Below are 17,859 nucleotides of genomic sequence, written 5' to 3' on the forward strand. Positions count from 1 at the left end.
TCAGCCTTAAAAAGCAATGAAGTTCTGATACATGCTACAACATGAATGAACTTTGAAAACAATATGCTAAGTGAAATAAGCCAGACATAAAAATGGCAAATATTGTATGATTCTACTTATATGAAATCTCCTAAATAGGTAAATTTATAGATTAAAGGTTATCAGGGGTTGGAAGGAGGAAATAACAGGGAGTTATTGCTTTTTGGTTTCAGAGTTCCTGTTTGGGGTGATGCAAAAGTTTTGGAAATAGTGTTATGGTTGCACAATACTGTAAATGTAACTATGCCACTGAACTGAACACTTAAAAATGGTTAAATGGCAAACTTTATGTTATATATATATATCTTTAGCGCAATAAAGAAATTAAAAGAAAATAGGATCATATTATTAGAAGCTAGAAGAAGGGAGACCCTTGCCATACAACAAAGAAAGCTTCCAAATTTGTCACTGCAGTTATATGGAAAGCAGAATACGTAAGAGTGACTTGAGTTATATAGCTAAGGAAATTTCCAAGCAAAGTGTTGAAGGTGCCGCCTGGTTTCTTCTTGCTGCTTATAGTAAAATGTGGAAGGAAAAATAATTGAGGGAAGCAATATTAAATGGAAAGAAGCAGGTCTGGATGGTTTTGGAAATTCTTGGCCTCTCCTGACGGCGAAAGATGCTAAAACGAAGAAGCAGCTTCTGAGCACTGTCAGGAAAGGTTGACATAGAGTAAAAAGCTGAGGATGTGACTGTACAACCTTTTGTTAAAACCTCAGAAACATCAAAAGATCAGAGTAGTGTTCAGTCATACAAGGAGTCCTTTCAAAAGGTCAAGAGCAAGAGTCGCAGATCCTCTCAGTCACAAGCAAGCTGGAGGGTGTTGTCCCTCAGCCATCTCAGCAGGAACCCCAGGTAGAGAAGGGCTATCTCAAAAAGATCTATGGGTGTAGATCTGTTTAGCGGAGTAAACCCCAAGGAAATTTACAGAAGACTTATAGAGTTTATTTCAGCAAAAAGATCACCAGCTTAGACTGAAATGTATGCAGAAAGTACAAATGAAATGAGGCTGTTGGAAACCCAAACTTGTACTGAAAGGAAGCAGGCTGATTAAACTGCCCAGCTGGAAGCACATGCTACCTTTCATGAGAAAGAAAGGAAGGATGATTCAGGGAACAGAAGTGAGAGCCCAGAACACAGAGCTAATAAGAATTGTGGAGAATCATGGCCAAGCCTTGAAACTTAATCAAGCAACTCCATACACTTGTCTGAATAGATTTCAGAATTTCAATGGAAATTTCTTTGCACTTTCCATTTCCTCTCTTTTTCAACGGAACTATCTGTAGCTGTAACCCTTTGCCTGTCCCACCATGGGTACACTGGGTGTGTTGGTGGCAGATAACGTGTCTCTCATTTTAAAGATGGACAGATTGAGATGAACTACACCCAGGAAGGCTCATTCACATGTGGGTCTGACTTAAATAAGGTTCTGGACTTTGGGGAAATGACTGAATGGTATAAAATTTTGTGGAAACTTGGGAGGGGGGAAATGCATTTTGTACACATCAGGGACAGATAATCGACGCTAGCAGATAAACTATGTGGTGATCCCAATGATCCCTGCCCTTCTGATGTTCACATCCTGTGTAATGTCCCCCTCTTGATTGAGGACCGGGTCTGTGACTTTCTTCTAGCCAGCAGAATATGGAATGGTGGTGGTTTGTCACCTTTGTGATGACATTACATAGGAGAGTAATGTCCATTTTGCAAGGAGATTCTCTGCCTTGCTGGATTTGAGGAAGCAAGTGACCATATTGGGAAGGCTCACTTGGCAAGAAACTGAGGACCGTCTCAGGCTGGCAACTAGTGAGACGCTGAGATCCCAGACTGACAGCCCACAAGGCACTGAATGCTGATAACAACCGCATGATCTTGGAAGTAAATCCTTCCCCAGCTGAGCCTCAGATGAGACCACAGCTCTGGCTAAGCAGAGAGCCCAGATGAGTCATGTAGGAACTCCTGGTCCACTGAGACTTGAGCTGATAGATGTGTGTTGCTTTAAGCCGTCAAGTTTGTGTCACACAGCAGGAGAAAACAAATACAGACAATGACATTTGCATTTTGATAATATTTATACACAGAGATCCATTGCTTCATCCTTGCTGGTAACCTTTTTAGGAGTCAGTGCTTCTATTCAGTTTCTGCTACTCAAGAAAATCATTTTCCAGGAAGTTTTAGAGCAGAAAAACAAAATGCCCATGCCTTTTAAAGTACATCTAGAATATAAGTTACATATTTTCTTTATCCATTATGTAGAAAAAATGATGTAGCTATTTCTGAGATCTCTGTTGCAATAAAGCTCTCATTGAATTTTTCATATATTGGAGATTTTATCCCAAATCAAAAGTCACTGACTGTAGTCCTAACATTAACTTCGGGACTTTCCCAGGAGAGCCAATTTATTCATTTGTGGCCACTCAGGCGTTCTTTACGGTTGACGGTGTGCAAATAAACACAATGTGATTTTATCAATGATTGTGTATGTCTAGTCCATCGTCCTTCGTACCTTCTCAGGGAGACAAGGCTCTCCTTTAATCTCGAGTTTAGTTCTCAAATTTCCCTTTTCTCAGAATCAGAATGCTGTTTCTTTATATTACTTAGGTAGAGAGACTTCCTGCATAACATGGCAAAGAAACCTAAGAACCGTTTGTTTGTGAAGACCAAGAAAGTGATATCATGTGTTTGTCTTTTCTAGTTTTCGTTATTTCCTTGAACGCCCCCTAGAAAGGCAGTTCCAAAGGGAGACTTCCCCGGCCCACAGGCCTTGTTCTTACCATCCAGGCGTCTATTACTCAAGTCCCAATGTTCCCTTCTTAAGCAAATATTCATCTAGCCCAAATGAGTGTTTCTTCTGTAAAATAAGAATGTTTTAAGTGTAAGTTCCCCAAACACATTAGCCATCCTGATCTCTTTCTGAAAATGAAGCTTTATGAACACTCGTAAATGGATACAGAACATACACCTATGTTAACCACAGAATTAACCAGCTTCTTCCTTCCCGCGTGCTCAGCCTGGGAAAGGTGATAACAGGTGTGCGGTTGTGGAGGTGCCGTGATTCTAGGAGTGGCTTCGCACAGATGAAGGCAACTTTGCCTGAATGGGCTCTATTACGTGACAACGTATAGCATTTTACAACTTCCAACCAATTTAAGTCTTATAACCCTGGGAAATAGCAGGGAGACAACTTCCCCATAATCGGCTTTCCCACTTATCAACTGGTGTCAGATTGGAAATGACAAGCTTACGCAAGTCTGTCACTGGGGACTACTACAAAAACGACCGACCCTGCTTTGTAAAAGTCATCCTTCATTTTTCTCTCTGAGTCAAAAGAACGAAGTCTTAATTGGTGATTTAGGAACACAGTGAAGAAAGAAAAAAAAAATGATTCCAGTTAATTTCACGTTGTGATAAATATTTAGTAGAGAATTATCTATACACTAAGCCTGTGGTTTTGTCTATATAAATATTAATCACATAGCAAATAACTGCATACAGTATTTTCCTGAGGCTCCCACTGAACCCATTTCACTGGCTATAAGCCTTACTACATTTTAATTAAAAAGCACTGAAAGCCAGCTTGTTTCTCATGGATCAATAGGATAAGTTAACGTGATATGGAGAGTAAGAATCCTGAAAGTGATGTGAAATTCACCTACTTGGATTTTCTCCCATAAGCGAGAGTGTACTTTAAGTATGCAAGAAAGAGTCAATTATGACAACTGTAGATTTTATGAGGCCAAAACCAAATGTCTGAGTCTACAGAAAGCAACAAACTGTTAAATGCGAGATTGAACTCAAATGTCCCTATGATGTGCGGAAAGCTTAAAATGCACGTGGAAAAGGATCCCCCCCCCCACCGCCTTCTGGGTTGTCCTGCAGCATCACTGAGGGTACCTGTTAATAGACAAGTGCATAGTTGTAAATATAACCAAAATACTGACTATGTTCTCACCTACATGCCAGTGCTTAATTTAGTTGTGATGGAAAACTTACCTCATCCAAGCAGTACCATCTGGGCCCAGGACCAGCTCGGGCCCTATTCAGAAGTGGAGGTTTGAGACGAGAATTCAACTCTAGTTGAATCCCAACAAGAACAATCATTCTCCAGCAGACCCATACGCTTAGTCTCTGGGGAGCCCAGCGCAGAGGTGCCCAGTGACCTTGGATCTCCAGTCACTCCTCGGGAACTGCTCAGCTGAATGAACTGTGCAGGCTCCACGGCGGCCCAACGATGCTGTCGACCCCCAGCTTTGCTCAGAATTAAAGAATGTCAGAAAAAGAGGAGGGTCATTCAGCTCAACAGAAAAGGATGCCACAGAGAAGCTGAGCCGGATCCAAAACTAAAACTGCAGGGGAACCGACCACGCTGGGATGACAGTAAGCGCGAGGATGGCGATGCCGGGAGCAGGGAGGGTACCTACCTTTCCTCGCGGTTCTGTCCCACACACACCCGGCCCCCGTGCCGCGGAGTAGGGCTGCTGCAGGACCTCTGGCGCACCTGGAAGCCGATGCCGCAGGTGGTGCTGCAGGGAGACCACAAGGTCCAGGGGGTCCAGCCTCCACTCCTGGGGGAGGAAGCCACGGGGTCATTGGGTCCAACTGGCTCGGAGCCCAGCCTCTGTCTGCACCCGCCCCCAAATTCACACGTTCCCGACACGGACCACTGACTGGGGGCTGTGAAGGAAAAGCCCGCGAGGAGCCGTGGGAATAAAGGTCCTGCCACAGGAACCTCAGTCACTGTGAGGTTTTCTTCCCCACGTATCTGACTTCTTTAGAATCAAAATAGGAAATCTGAGAGTCAAGTTTTAGCAATATTAGGAACAATTAAGAAAGTTTAGTTATGAAAACATTGAACTATAAACTAATGAAAAATAATGTTATTTCACTGAAAAGCAGTTAGAGATGAATCCCTGAAACGTGAGAGTTTATGAATTTAGTTGACTCGTACCATGTCAGGTGTCATCTATGAAAACTGCACATTTGAACAAAATACTCATCTAAATGCTCATTTTAAAAATCTGCTAACATCAGTGAAAATCAGTAACTTTCTCGATGGCATTCTTATTGATAGAGAGCACCAAAATGTGCGAAGTTTTAAAACAAGCTTTATTAATTAAAAATGAAGAATAGTGGGGCTTCCCCGGTGGCGCAGTGGTTGAGAGTCTGCCTGCCGATGCAGGGGACACGGGTTCGAGCCCTGGTCGGGGAAGATCCCACATGCTGCAGAGCAACCAAGCCCATGCACCACAACTACTGAGCCTGCGCATCTGGAGCCCGTGCTCCGCAACAAGAGAGGCCACGATAGTGAGAGGCCCGCGCACCGCGGTGAAGAGTGGCCCCCACTCGCCGCAACTAGAGAAAGCCCTCGCACAGAAACGAGGACCCAACACAGCCAAAAATAAAAATATAAATTAATAAAGTGTAAAATTAAAATTAAAAAAAAAATGAAGAATGGGTATTTTAAATTCAGATTCTTGGCTACTTTCTTGCAATTTGACCAAGACGTAGTGTATAAATAGGAAGTGCAAATTGCATATATCTTTATTTATGTTGTTATACATATAAAATAAGGTAGATACATTAAAAATGCAAAATAAAAGAAAAAGAAAATGAACCACTTTTATAAAAGTGGTTTATAAAATAAACTGCTACTAGCAGCTAGGGAAAATTTTTGTTTGATATTGCATTTTTCCCTTAAAATGGCTGCATGTAGAATATTTATAATTTAAATATCTCCCTTAGCAGTCTGTCCCTGCTATTTAAAAACAAGCTATAGGAATAAAAAAATGTTTAAGTATTAAAATATCTGTTAAATCCAGAGTCCAAACTCCCACATAGATGGCTTACTGCATGTAGAACTTTTTTTATTTCTCTAATTGCGTATGTGTTTCTAAATAGCTGTTACCCTCATCTATAGGATTTATATTTCCACTGAAAAAAATCAACTCACGTGAATTCTTATTTTACTTTATATGTTCCTTTAAAAGCATGGCGGTCCACAGCTATGCCACTGAAGCTCAAGGTATAAACAACAAATTAAATATGTAACTTCTAACACAATTTCAAATGAAAGTTCCTCTGAGAAAATGCTTAGTGTATTTCATATTTCCCTACTTTATTTTCTGAAACTTAAAAATAATCTCAATAAAATATAAAGTGATACCTCAATGTACAATATAATAACAAAGCTGCTTTGTGATAATTTAACCAAAATAACACAAAATAAGACGGACTTCCCAATTTGCTTCTAAAAGTAATTAGTATCTTATACGTCATTACCTACACAATTTTAAAAAGTATCCAAGTACTTCATTGAATTACATGCAAAAATAGCAATTTCAACATGAATAAAATGACATTTTTACTTTCAAAGTTTCTTTATATATGCAAAAAATGGTTAGATAACGCAGGAAACACTGCTTCCAAGATTGTTTGGAAATTCTTAATTTCCTAAACCTTTTAACAAACGTGACATCTGATGATACAGTCTACTTACAATCTATGGAAACTGATGTATACAGGGAGGTAGGTAAATGGAAGTGTTTGTAAATAATAGGACTATAATACCTGAGGGAATAAATGAATATACTGTCCACGTGTGTGATTATTCTGTGGAGCTGGGTTTGCACAACTAGAAACGCTGCTTGGGGGCAGATGTAGCAGCAGGCAACCAAAGAAGTAAGCATACATCAGCAGATGGATCATTTCTGTGATTAAGTCAGTCCAAAACAATCCACTTATGCATTTAAAACATCACTAAAGCAGATTCATTTATTTGAATTTTAGTCTTAAAATAACCACTAGTTGTATCATGGCTCTGCTCAGTGAATGACATTCCACAACTAGAACCAGAGCAGAGGAGGTATTGATAAACAAGTCACAGTAATGCCTGTGATAGTCCTTTTTTTCCATTAAACAATATAAAAAAGAATATTATTCATTGACTATAATCTTCCAACAATAACAGTTCTATGGCTTTTATAAAGTTTCTGCCAGGCATCAGTGGAAACCAACTTAGCTTTATAGAAATAATGCAGTGCGTAATGCAAGGTTGATGTGCTGTTGTTTTCTGTAATAACACAAATAATCTCATCTCTGTAGCCCTGATGGGCTCCTTTCAACCTTGTGGAGTGATCTGAGCTGGCCTATGGAAAAGGTGAGCGGAGGGCAAAATCCACCCTTGTGGCTTGCCTTTCCTTATCTGACGGACCTTCTCCTCTTGGGCAGGCAGTGCCCTCACGCCCTGGGCTCCCATATGGTGTGGTCACCCAACGTGCTTTTCACTGTTAGTGATGTCACAGACAACTCGCCCAGGGGTCTCTGCATTCTAAATAGGCTCCTGGAGAGAAGATAACACTTAAAAAAATATCCTACATGAAGTGAGGCAGAAGAGTTCGGAGACTGATCCAAGAAGCTTTCCTGGTGCTTGCTTTTTAAAATTTTTTCTTTTTTATTGAAGTATAATTGATTTCCAATGTTGTGTTAGTTTCAGGCGTCCTGGTGCTTGTTTTAAAATATGAAATATTGCTGTGGTCACAGTGCTATAGGTGATGCAGGGAAGGGAGGACCAAATCGAGTATAGTTGTAAAAGAAAAATCAAACAAACAACAACAGAACAATATACAAAGGAGACAGGAAACCTACTCCACGGATCACACTGTTTGAACCATTCTCCGGGTTACCCAGCAGCAGATGTTAGCTGAGCTGGGACGTTCGGAGTACAGCGCAGAGCAGAGCTGTGTGATTACGGACTTGGTGTCCATCTCCCAGCTACTGTCAAAGCGCGCAGTAGTGGACGCTGTGGTCTGCCTTTCTCCAGATGCTGAGGGTGTTGGTGGTTACTGCTCTCAGGTGAGAGGATCTAACAGCATCAAGGAGCTGCCAGCTCTGGAGCGCCCTGTGCGGCCAGCTGAGGTCTTTGTGCGGCCTGCAGCCCAGCTCTGCCCAGCTTCCTGCTCCCCTGCCCCACCCCAGGGGCAGATGCTCAGAGCCCCCTGCAGTTTCATTACCGCACACAGACGATCTCGCCGTCACTGGTTCTCCGGACCAACCCAGGACGGACACAGGTTTTGCTCCTAGAGAAAAGTCCCCTAAGAAGGTATAGGTAAGGACTTCCCTGGCGGCCCAGTGGTTAAGACTCCGCGCTTCCAATGCAGGGGCTGCGGGTTTCATCCCTGGCCGGGGAACTAAGGTCCCACATATATGTATGTAGAACTGAATCCCTTTGCTGTACACCTGAAACTAACGCAACATTGTAAATCAACTATATTTCAATAAAAAAAAATTTTGAGAAAAGAAGGTATAGGTAACAAACGTTGAAAGTTGTGGACTTATTGTGTTTAGATGACGAAGTCCTGTCAAGGCTCCAAGCCTTCCTTGACGTTCTACCTTTCTGCTTAGCTAGCTACAGCTCTCTCTCTCTCTCTCTGTTCCTCCCTCCTGCCCCAGGAATTAGAATTCAGAAGTGACATACACATTCCTGTGTTCATTTTAATTATAAAATTAAACCAGATTTTCCTGATTGATAGGAAGTCTGACTTGACCCTGGTTTGATAATAAAGTCTGGCTTAGCTAATTACCTTATATTGTGGGTTCATTTCCATAAATTGAATGCCTTTAATCTGCGGCTCCAAGATAGTGAGAAAACAAATTTAAATGACGTGATACGATAAAAGCATTTCATCAAAGATATTATATTTGCAAAATGTATTGAATTAGCAATATTTTGAATTTCCCAACACTTTCTGAGTATATTGGATTAAACAATTACAATAATAAATAAAGAACAGGTTTAATTTAGCATCATTAGATCAGCCTTTGTAAAGACTTTTGGATGTACTTTGCACAAATTGAGGAAGCACTTGACGTTGCTGACTGAGCCAAAAAATATGGGTTTGTAAGTTAGGTGGTTTCCAGTTTTTTGCTTCCAACAAAATTGAGGCCAACATAAACAGGTTATCAACTGATAAAGGGCATTAAAAACAATCTCTGGTGTTAGATTACCATACTTTGGGCAGATAACTTCAAAGGAATATGTAGACTAGGAGTCCCCTGCTGCTAGAACAAAAAGCATTTGCTGCCAACCGGCCTAATCCACTTGCTCCACTGTCTCTTTCCTTTGACAGCATCAGTGGCTTCCAAAGGTTAGAAGCAAGTGAGTGCAGTGGGCCGTCTCTCCAGACCCTGCCGTGAGGTGGTTCATAAGAAAGAAGGCAAATCTCAGATAGAATCTGGTGACACATACGAAACTGTGACATGGCCTGTTTTTGTAAATGATGGAGTCCCAGCTTCCTATCCCTCAGGCACGCTGAAATGTACACTCATGAGAGAGTCACATCAAGCAGATGTGACACTGCTGACAGCAGACAACTGCTCTAGCCAGCTTTCTACTCAGAGCAGGGAAAGGTATCCTACTCCGTTATCATGGCAGACACTACCCCCCAATCCATGCAAGGACAGAGATGCATGCACAGGGTATCAGCTCACGTATTCTTGGACACCCCTTAATTCATCAGCCAAAATTTACCCCTAACAGCCCATATACCAGTAAGTGCCACTCTCGTGCACATTTGGAAAGCAATATGCATTGTTAGAAGTGGGCTCCTCTGGAGTGTGAGCGCCAGTGTAGGACAGTTTTGGTAGTTTCAGAAGCGGCCCCTGGAGTGATATTCCTGAATCTGTAAAGGACAGATCTAGGGTAGCAACTAAAGTTCCCGTGATGTAGCTGTGATGGGACAGCTGTCACTCACAATGTTTGTACTTGGACAGTGTGGTTTTCGGGCACGGTGGTCTTCATAGCAAGCTTCTCACCTGCCCCCTAAAAGAATGGTGATAAACTAGATACCTCTCAACTACTTGTAAGTTGGCATCGAATTTTTTTTTTCATCAAAAGTAAAAAAAAAAAAAAAAAAAAAAAAAAAGCTTCAAAAGTTGCAAAGGTATAACTTCTGTTACGTCACTAGTTAAATGTGTGAGGGAATTTAAATGCCATAGTGATTTTTGATAGCCACCTTCCCATTTAAAAACTTGATGAGCAGGGTCTAGTTAAACATTCAGAAATTTTATGCTTTTCCTTCTTCTAACGTCGTGCACACTCAAAATACTTTCCCTAATCTAACAACGAACACATGAATAGGTTTAGATTTATCTCAACATATAAACAGGTTTAGAATCTAATTTGTAATTTTTTAAATTGAAGTACAGTTGATTTACAATATCGTGTTAGCTTCAGGTGCACAGTACAGTGATTCAGTTATACATACATATGTAGATTATATATATGAATATGTATATATGTATATTACAAATCTAATTTGTAATTTTAAATCTGCTCTCATAGATCACATCATTTTTAAGTGGTAAGTGTCCCTGTCTTTTTCTGACATTTCTCTTGAAGAGGGAAGGCATGTATTAGAAGTGGTTTCCTAAATTCCTCTGCAGGCTGAGCTCACTCGTGAGTTTAAGCCCGAGTGTTGCGAGGGACACACCTGGAACAGTTAGCGATCTCCATGCGGGGGCCCTCGCACTGCCAGCCGCCGCACTGGGGGGCCGGGCTGTCGCAGGAGCGGGTCCGGCAGAGGCAGGATCCCACGGTGCTGCCGTCGGTGTGCGTGCATGGCGTCCACGGAGACCACGCGCCGAAGCGCCCGTCCACGGTGAGATTCCTCATCTAGGAAGCAGATACAAACATGGGTGTCAGAAAGGGTTAAGGCTGCAAACATAATAGGGAAAAAAACGAAAGGTCTCCCACAGGACCATCCGAACTCATCTGGAATATTTCATATTACAATTAAAAAGAGAGGAACAGGGATGTATTTTGAAGTAAAGCAGCAGAGGTCATCGGTGGAGACAGTGATGGAGGAGAGGGAGGGGAAGAAAGAGGCAGAGGGGAGGAGGGGGCAGAAGAAAAGAAGGGTAAGAAGGCGGAGGAGGAGGGGGAGGACGGGGAAGGATGTAACGACTTGTCAATCAAGCGAAATCAGGATTGTTCACTCATGTGAGAAACCCAAGGAACAAGAAGAATTGGACTGAAAAAATCACATATGTACTACTCTGTTGCATTTTTATGTACCTTAAAAAAATGAAAGATTGGTCAACTGGTATTACTTAAGACCTGGCCTCAAAAGTCACCTCAAACTGACAACATTTAATTTATAACGTATTAAAAGAGTGTGTATTAAGCCACCAGAACCTGCCAGTTGTCAGGTGTATCCCCGTTAAACCCGTCCTATATCCACCCTCCAGGAGTTTCTAAGCTGGCGAGGAGGAGCTGGACCGCTAATTATTACTGCAAGTAAATCCAGTGATGGAGCTCCGAGCAGGGGCCGTGGGCGGAGAAGGGGCTCTCGGCAAACTCGCAGGATCCGGAAGGACGGTTAGGAGCCTGCGCTGGGCCCCGAGGCATGAGAGAGGCAGCAGGTGAAGGAGTCGGTCGGGGCTGCTGAGGAGGGGAGCAGCCTGAGTGATGACAGAGGGGAATGACGCTGCTGTGTGGGACGGAGGGCAAGCGGTCTAGAATGTCGCGGGGACGCGGGCAGCTGGTCCAGAGGCAGCAAAGCGGAGAGCTGAGCTAGGAGCCACGGCAGGGTCTGAGCAGGGGGCCCGGAAGCTCTGTGACATGGATGGTCTGAGGGCCTCCAGGGAGGGAGGAAGGGAGGGGCCTCTCTGGCGGCCCCCCCCCCCCCCCCCCGCGGCCCATGGTGACTAGGTCCAGTGCAGGTGGGAGACCGGACGATGTCACCGTAAATCTGACCAGGGGATTTTCTCAGGAGCTAGAGTGTCCTCAAGATTTCAGAGTCATGGGGCCCAGCCTTCAGATCACCCAGCCCCAAAAAGGAATCTCCCCTCTGAAAAGGGACAGAAGAAGGCCTAAAGTCCAGACCTCCTAAATTTAACATGGGGCCTTATGCATTTCTTAGAAAATATGACAAACGAAGAGAAGGGATTACAGGTAAGTTACGTGCTTTCACTGGACTCTCTGCTGCCTGCTGCCCCACCTTCTCGCCCAAATGTTCCCACCCTGGATGATTCTGGGGGATTAAAGACTCATCATTCACACAGGAGAGGACTCCACAGATGAGACAGTTAATTTCTCTGGGGCAAACTGTACCTGCACGACACAGTTTCAGAACAAAGCTGACACCATACTTTGTGTGTGAAAATCCAAGTGAGCTTTACCTCGGATCTGTATCCAAATACCACAGGAAAGAGTAAACATTAAGTGTGTTCATTTCCTCTGACCTGGCTGGTTGCCCATCTCCAGCTGCCACAGTTATGACTCTATCCCTCTTGTTTCTTATCAGTACTCCAAGGCTTTATACTCCCACTAACCACACCTGGCTATTTCTATAAGAAGCTGGGACAAAAGGGAAAGGATGAAACTGCATGATCCTCTGGATTCAGAGTGATTCACCGGATCCCACCCAGAGTGAGGGGATGTACAAAGGCAGGTTTTTCCTAAGAGGAAAATATCCCCGTTTCTAAGGTCCTGTAACCTCCCCCGTCCCACCAGGATAAAAATACAGCTCCTACGCTGACCATAAGGAGACCCCCGTGTTTTCTTGGAGAACAGACCCCTGCGTGACAAGGGGGTTCACACCACGAATTTCTCCCTGAATTTGTTGTTCAAGCAGCAAAGGCCCTGCCACTTGGGAGTTTCAGGATTCGCCCTCCATCCTTTAACAGCCCTCCTGCTGCCTCTGGCCGAAAGGGCTCTTGTGCAGGTAGAAAAGGGATCAGCTGATGCTCTCACTGGGACTGACCACGCTCACAAGTCCTCACGTGCTCTTAAGTCCAAACACCTGCCCGCTACGTAAATGTGGCTATGACTGTTCTCACCGTAAAAAGCGTGAAGCCCTCGCTCATGGAGCCAGCATCAGTAGTAACAGTGATCACACAGTGTATTTGTATAATATCCACACAGTATAGGTCCATATTATTTTGACTGATCGTGTTGATCATTACCATTACTTTGTGAATGTGCTGAGTCTGGGGAGCCCCCCTCTGCTGCTCTGCCCTCGGGGCACCGCGCGGGGCTGGGCATGGGGGCTGACGCACCAGCTACCTGTGCTATGTGGTGGGGGAGGCGGGGAGGGGGAAGGGGGCGGGGGGGACCATCCCTCCCTAGTAAAGAGGGGTGATGAGAGTTTCTACCCTTGGGCTGTGCTCGGAGGCTAAGGAAAACGGCACCTGAGTACTTGTCAAGTGGTCTGCACAGGCACTACTGTCTAGTTAAGGGCCGACCAGAGGTAAAAGCGTTGCACGGATCACACAGAAATGATGCTGAGTTCCATTTCGATTTCACAAATGCAAATATGGTTCTACCTGCCTCCCTCAAGGCATCCAAATGATGCTCTCCCTCTGACAAGACCCAGATCTGGGCCACAAGGAAGCCAGTTCCCTAGTCTTCCCCATCTGCTTCTGGCATGTAGGTGACAGCTGGAAGGGGAAATTGGGAACAAGAATTCTTATAGGGGGATAAAAAGGAGAAGGGGGGCTTCTACTACTGCTTGACACAGTTTCACATTGAAAACATTTCACAACTTTTATTCAATTTCCTGGTAGGCTTGGGCCATTGGCTGGCTTTGTACAGGATATGAGGGATTCCTTACTGAGCGGGTTATTGGTGAACAGATAAACTGTGGAAAGGGGGGATTATCAGAGCACAGGACTGGATTGTGTTTCCATGGTGCTGCTCTGCATGTGATGTAGGGGCAAATAGTTGTGCCTCTTACACCCCAAACACACACACAAACACATATGTCACAGCTCATGGAAAATCGTGCAAAAACCTAAGGAGCTTAAAAGTGAATTTTTAAAGCAACATGAAAAACCAATCAAAAGAGAATATCACCATCCATGTAGTTTATCACATCATGTTGACTCTAAAATTTTACATCAAAAATGTCCTCCTTCTCTGAGGGCCTGCTCTGCTGTGGACTAGACTCCAACCCAGCCCAGAAGGAGCCAGAAGCCTCTAGAATGTTTGCTGGAGGTTCAGGCACAGGGAGCCCACGAGTTACAGAGTATAAAATAACACGGCTTCATGATACCAGTGAGGTTTCAGAGATGAAGATCCAAGTCTTAAGCGCTTGCATTTATGATGGTCCTGGCAGGACTGTGGAACGAACGTGATGAAGGCAACCTGGGCAGAGGTGTGGGTGGGGTTAAGGGACCCATCAAGGGATGCGGAAGCCGCAGGTAGCAGAAACACGGGGAGCTACGACCGTGCTCATCCCGTCGGCCGGTTGGGGAGAGGGGAGGACAGGTTATGGGGGCGGAGGGAAGAACAGAGCCTGGGAAGGGGCTGCCTGACAGGGGCTGTGATGCGGCGTGAAGCCCCGGCCAAAGCCGCAGGCTGAGCTGAAGGAGGGCAGGAAGGAGGACCGCAGCCTCCTTCTCCTGCCCGTGGTGCACACTGGCTAGACCCAAGACAACAAGAAAGCCTGGGAGGAGAGACAGAACAGTCTGGAAGTGGGGAAGCTCAGGCCCTTGGGGCAGGGGTGGGGAGGGGATGTGGACTGACTAGCACAGACCAGCATCACCACCACCAGAGGCTCTCTGAGACTTCCGGTTCCTTCCATTTGCCTCCTTGTCTGTGACGGTGAGAAGGGTCATGTAGGTCAGGGAAGTCCTTGTGATTTTTGAATGTCTACGAATCCCCCCAATACTGATTAGAAACTTTTGAAGGGGCAGATGATTTGGGGACCTGCAAAGACGGGTTAGTTCTCTTAAACCCCCCTTGGCTTCCGTTTCCTTGTCTAAAATGCAAAGGAAACAGCACAGAGATTGTTAGGATCTCTATAACTACAAGAGATCGTGAATACAGAAAAATCAAAGACTTGTGAAGTCAGGAGGAAATACAATATGATGGTGATGAATGAAGATGGAAGCAGCAATCATTCGGAATGTTGGAAGAGGACATTTTATGATGGGAAAAGATGTAGAAACTAGCAAACTAAAAGAATAAGTCACTGACTTGTGGAAAGGGGCCTGCGGGGCCGTGAGTTGAGTGCCAGCTGAGGTGGCCTTTGTAGAAGCTAAGTTTATCAGTGAGGTGAGGCACTGCACTGAGTGACGGACAGGTATTATCTCCCTGAATCTTCACAGTATCCCTAGAACGTACACCTCACTTTATAGATAGGAAAACTGAAGCCCAGGTGTCACTCAATAAGCTCAAAGTCACTCTGGTTGTAAAAGACCCAAAAATCAGTCTAAACAAGCTTAATCCAGAGCCTGTGATCTCAGCCATTTCATTGGGTAACGTGATTCTTAGAACTTTCTTTGATGAGAGTCTTATGGAAATCAGCTTCATACACTTTTACCACCAGTTGTGTAACAGCAAAGTTCCCTTCACCTAGGAAATAATGGACTTCCAAGAGCTGGCTAGATCCAACTTTTGTTAACAAGCGTAATCCTTAATCCCACTTTTGATTTATTCATGTTCAATTCATTAATTCCCAACTGATGAAGGACATAGATGCATTTGATGAGCATAGAGGTCCCTGGAGCATATCTTTAGGTTCTTACTGTTCTCCAACCATCATGTTCTTATGACTAAATTGAAGTCTTATATTTTCTATTTGGATATTTTTTCGGAAGTTAAAAGATTTTCCTTTATTTACTTTTAAAGGCTCATGTACCTTTGGTCAGAGACTGTAACAAAGCAGGATACTGGATGCACTCTTTGGAGAGGCTTGTCTCATGTTATGACATCAACTTAATATCGTCCTTAAGTCTATCTGTATAAATGAAGTACATGGAGGGAAGATAGCACCTTTGAAGAGAACTAAGATGGAACTCTGTGTGGCCTCTGCAAGATGGGTGAATAGAGGTAATCTTTATTGCCTCTGAATCCCACTTCTTCCATCTATGAGACACAATGGAAGCAATAACGTCAAGAACATTAAATGAGATCCTCCACTGAAAGTTGCCTAACATGGCACCGAGCACATGATCTAAACACCCAATTAACCTCAATTCCCTTTTCCTTCTTTTACAGTTGATTTCAGTGATACCTCTCAGGCTATCTGAACATAATATGCCGATGACTAATGGGTCACCAATCACTGAGTCCACTGATCAGCCACTGCTTTGGGAGATGTTGACAGCTAGGAATGACATCATCTTGTAGACTAGGAATAATGTCAGAAGTACTGGATTTAAGTTGATTTCTTTCTCAATGTAGTTTCAGAATCTTGTGTAAACTTTTTAGTCTCTGGTCTATGGTACTGGCATCTAAATAAAGGGCTCTGGGCTTAATCATTGTTAAATTCTCCTTTCACTCCAAAGATGATAATTACACAGTAGCCAGGGAAGAATCTGTTATTTTAACAAATTTAGGTGCTTATTTGGTCTATGTATTTTGCTAGTCACTGCACGACGTATTTTGGAATAGAGACTCACTGTATGACATGGTATGCTAATAACCATATGTCCACACAGGGTGTGGATGACATTCACGTATAAATAAAGACCAGGTGGATTTTTAAGATTACGCTATCCTTGTTAAGCAATATTGCAAGTTATGCAGGATGTATATATTACTTGAATCACGCTAGGTATGTAAATTTAGATCTTGCTTGAGTACTTCAAATCTCTTAAACCGAGAACAATGTTTTTAATTACAATAATATAAGAAAAGAGAATGTTAACCAATATGTCGGTCAACTATTGCCCTGCCTCCTGGACAAAAGAAATCCATAAACATTTTTAAATAAGGATCTTTAAGTGGAAAATAGTTCTCTGTCTTTACTCTGGCCCATAAAGTCAAGCCTTTCTTCCATTTCAGTCAAAAATTTAAAAAAAATATATATAGAAGCAAATTACTATTTTAATAGCTTTTAAAAATACTTCTCTAAGTCTGCTCTATATTAATGCTAATCATTTCATCTAACTCATTTCTTTCTAAGAGATTTTTTGAAAGGGATGCATAATTAAAACAATATTTGGGTAATATGGGATTTCCCATTTTCTATCTGGTAGCCTATATAAGTCAGAAAAAATATATGTTTTTCTTTCCTGTGGCTTGCTAAAAGTGATATAATTTATTGTCTGTTGTTGGGTGCTTTGCATATTCTTATCAGTAGTGTATCTTGATAAATGACAAATTACATTGGATGAGATGACAGAGGTGGTTTTGTGTAATGAAATCACCTCAAACCAGAAGAAAAAAGACCTTGTTATGTATGTTTTAGGGACGGTGAATCAGAGATCACGTCTCAACTACATTTTTCAAAAAGAGATGGTGGAGGGGCAGCTGTGAAACCAGCGCAGGTCCACATCGCCCTCTGACCTTCCTTGAGTTTGTAACAGAAGCTGTCCTCTCAGCAGAAAGAAGCAACTTTAGTGATAAACCTCCTGTCGCTTCTTAAATACCAGGTCTTTCATTTTCTGACCGTAGAAACATACAAGACGTACTTGTTATAAACTAAGTGGATGAGTGTGTATTTCCCATTATGTAACTAAGCATGTCCCAGATATCCACTAAAACAGCCTTAAGTCCTGGACCAATGGCTTTACTGCTTGAGAAGAACTGCTGTTATCTTCCGCCTTTTTTTTTTTACCATTAAAACTGTAAGGTTAAACATCTACAAGAAGATGCGCTGATTCTTCTAAAGTGCGTGTCTGAACTTCAGAGCTACATTTCAGATAGTGCACTTTGTGTTTTCTTCAGCTGCAAAGAATTTAAGGTGAACACCTTTGTGCTTTTAAAGAGTGTTTCAGACATTAAGAAGGAACTTCACACAGACAGTGGCATGTTTTAACCAATTTCACAAGAAACTGCAAAAAAGTTTGCTTCTAAATTCAGAGATCCAAAGC

The 17,859-nt window shown here is 43.0% G+C and overlaps 1 protein-coding gene across 1 annotated transcript in view; it reads right to left on the reverse strand.

The window, feature by feature from the left end:
- SEMA5A (semaphorin 5A) overlaps positions 1-17,859 on the reverse strand; it is a 492,176-nt gene that overhangs the window by 59,405 nt on the left and 414,912 nt on the right. Inside the window, exons 14-15 of the mRNA XM_068531877.1 lie at positions 10,527-10,708; positions 4,461-4,604 (exon numbers count right to left, since the gene is read on the reverse strand). Coding sequence (XP_068387978.1) covers positions 4,461-4,604; positions 10,527-10,708 — 326 coding nt within the window. The remainder of the gene's footprint in view (positions 1-4,460; positions 4,605-10,526; positions 10,709-17,859) is intronic.

The sequence above is a fragment of the Eschrichtius robustus genome, chromosome 2 (genome assembly GCF_028021215.1).
Source record: "Eschrichtius robustus isolate mEscRob2 chromosome 2, mEscRob2.pri, whole genome shotgun sequence".
Classification (NCBI taxonomy): domain Eukaryota; kingdom Metazoa; phylum Chordata; class Mammalia; order Artiodactyla; family Eschrichtiidae; genus Eschrichtius; species Eschrichtius robustus.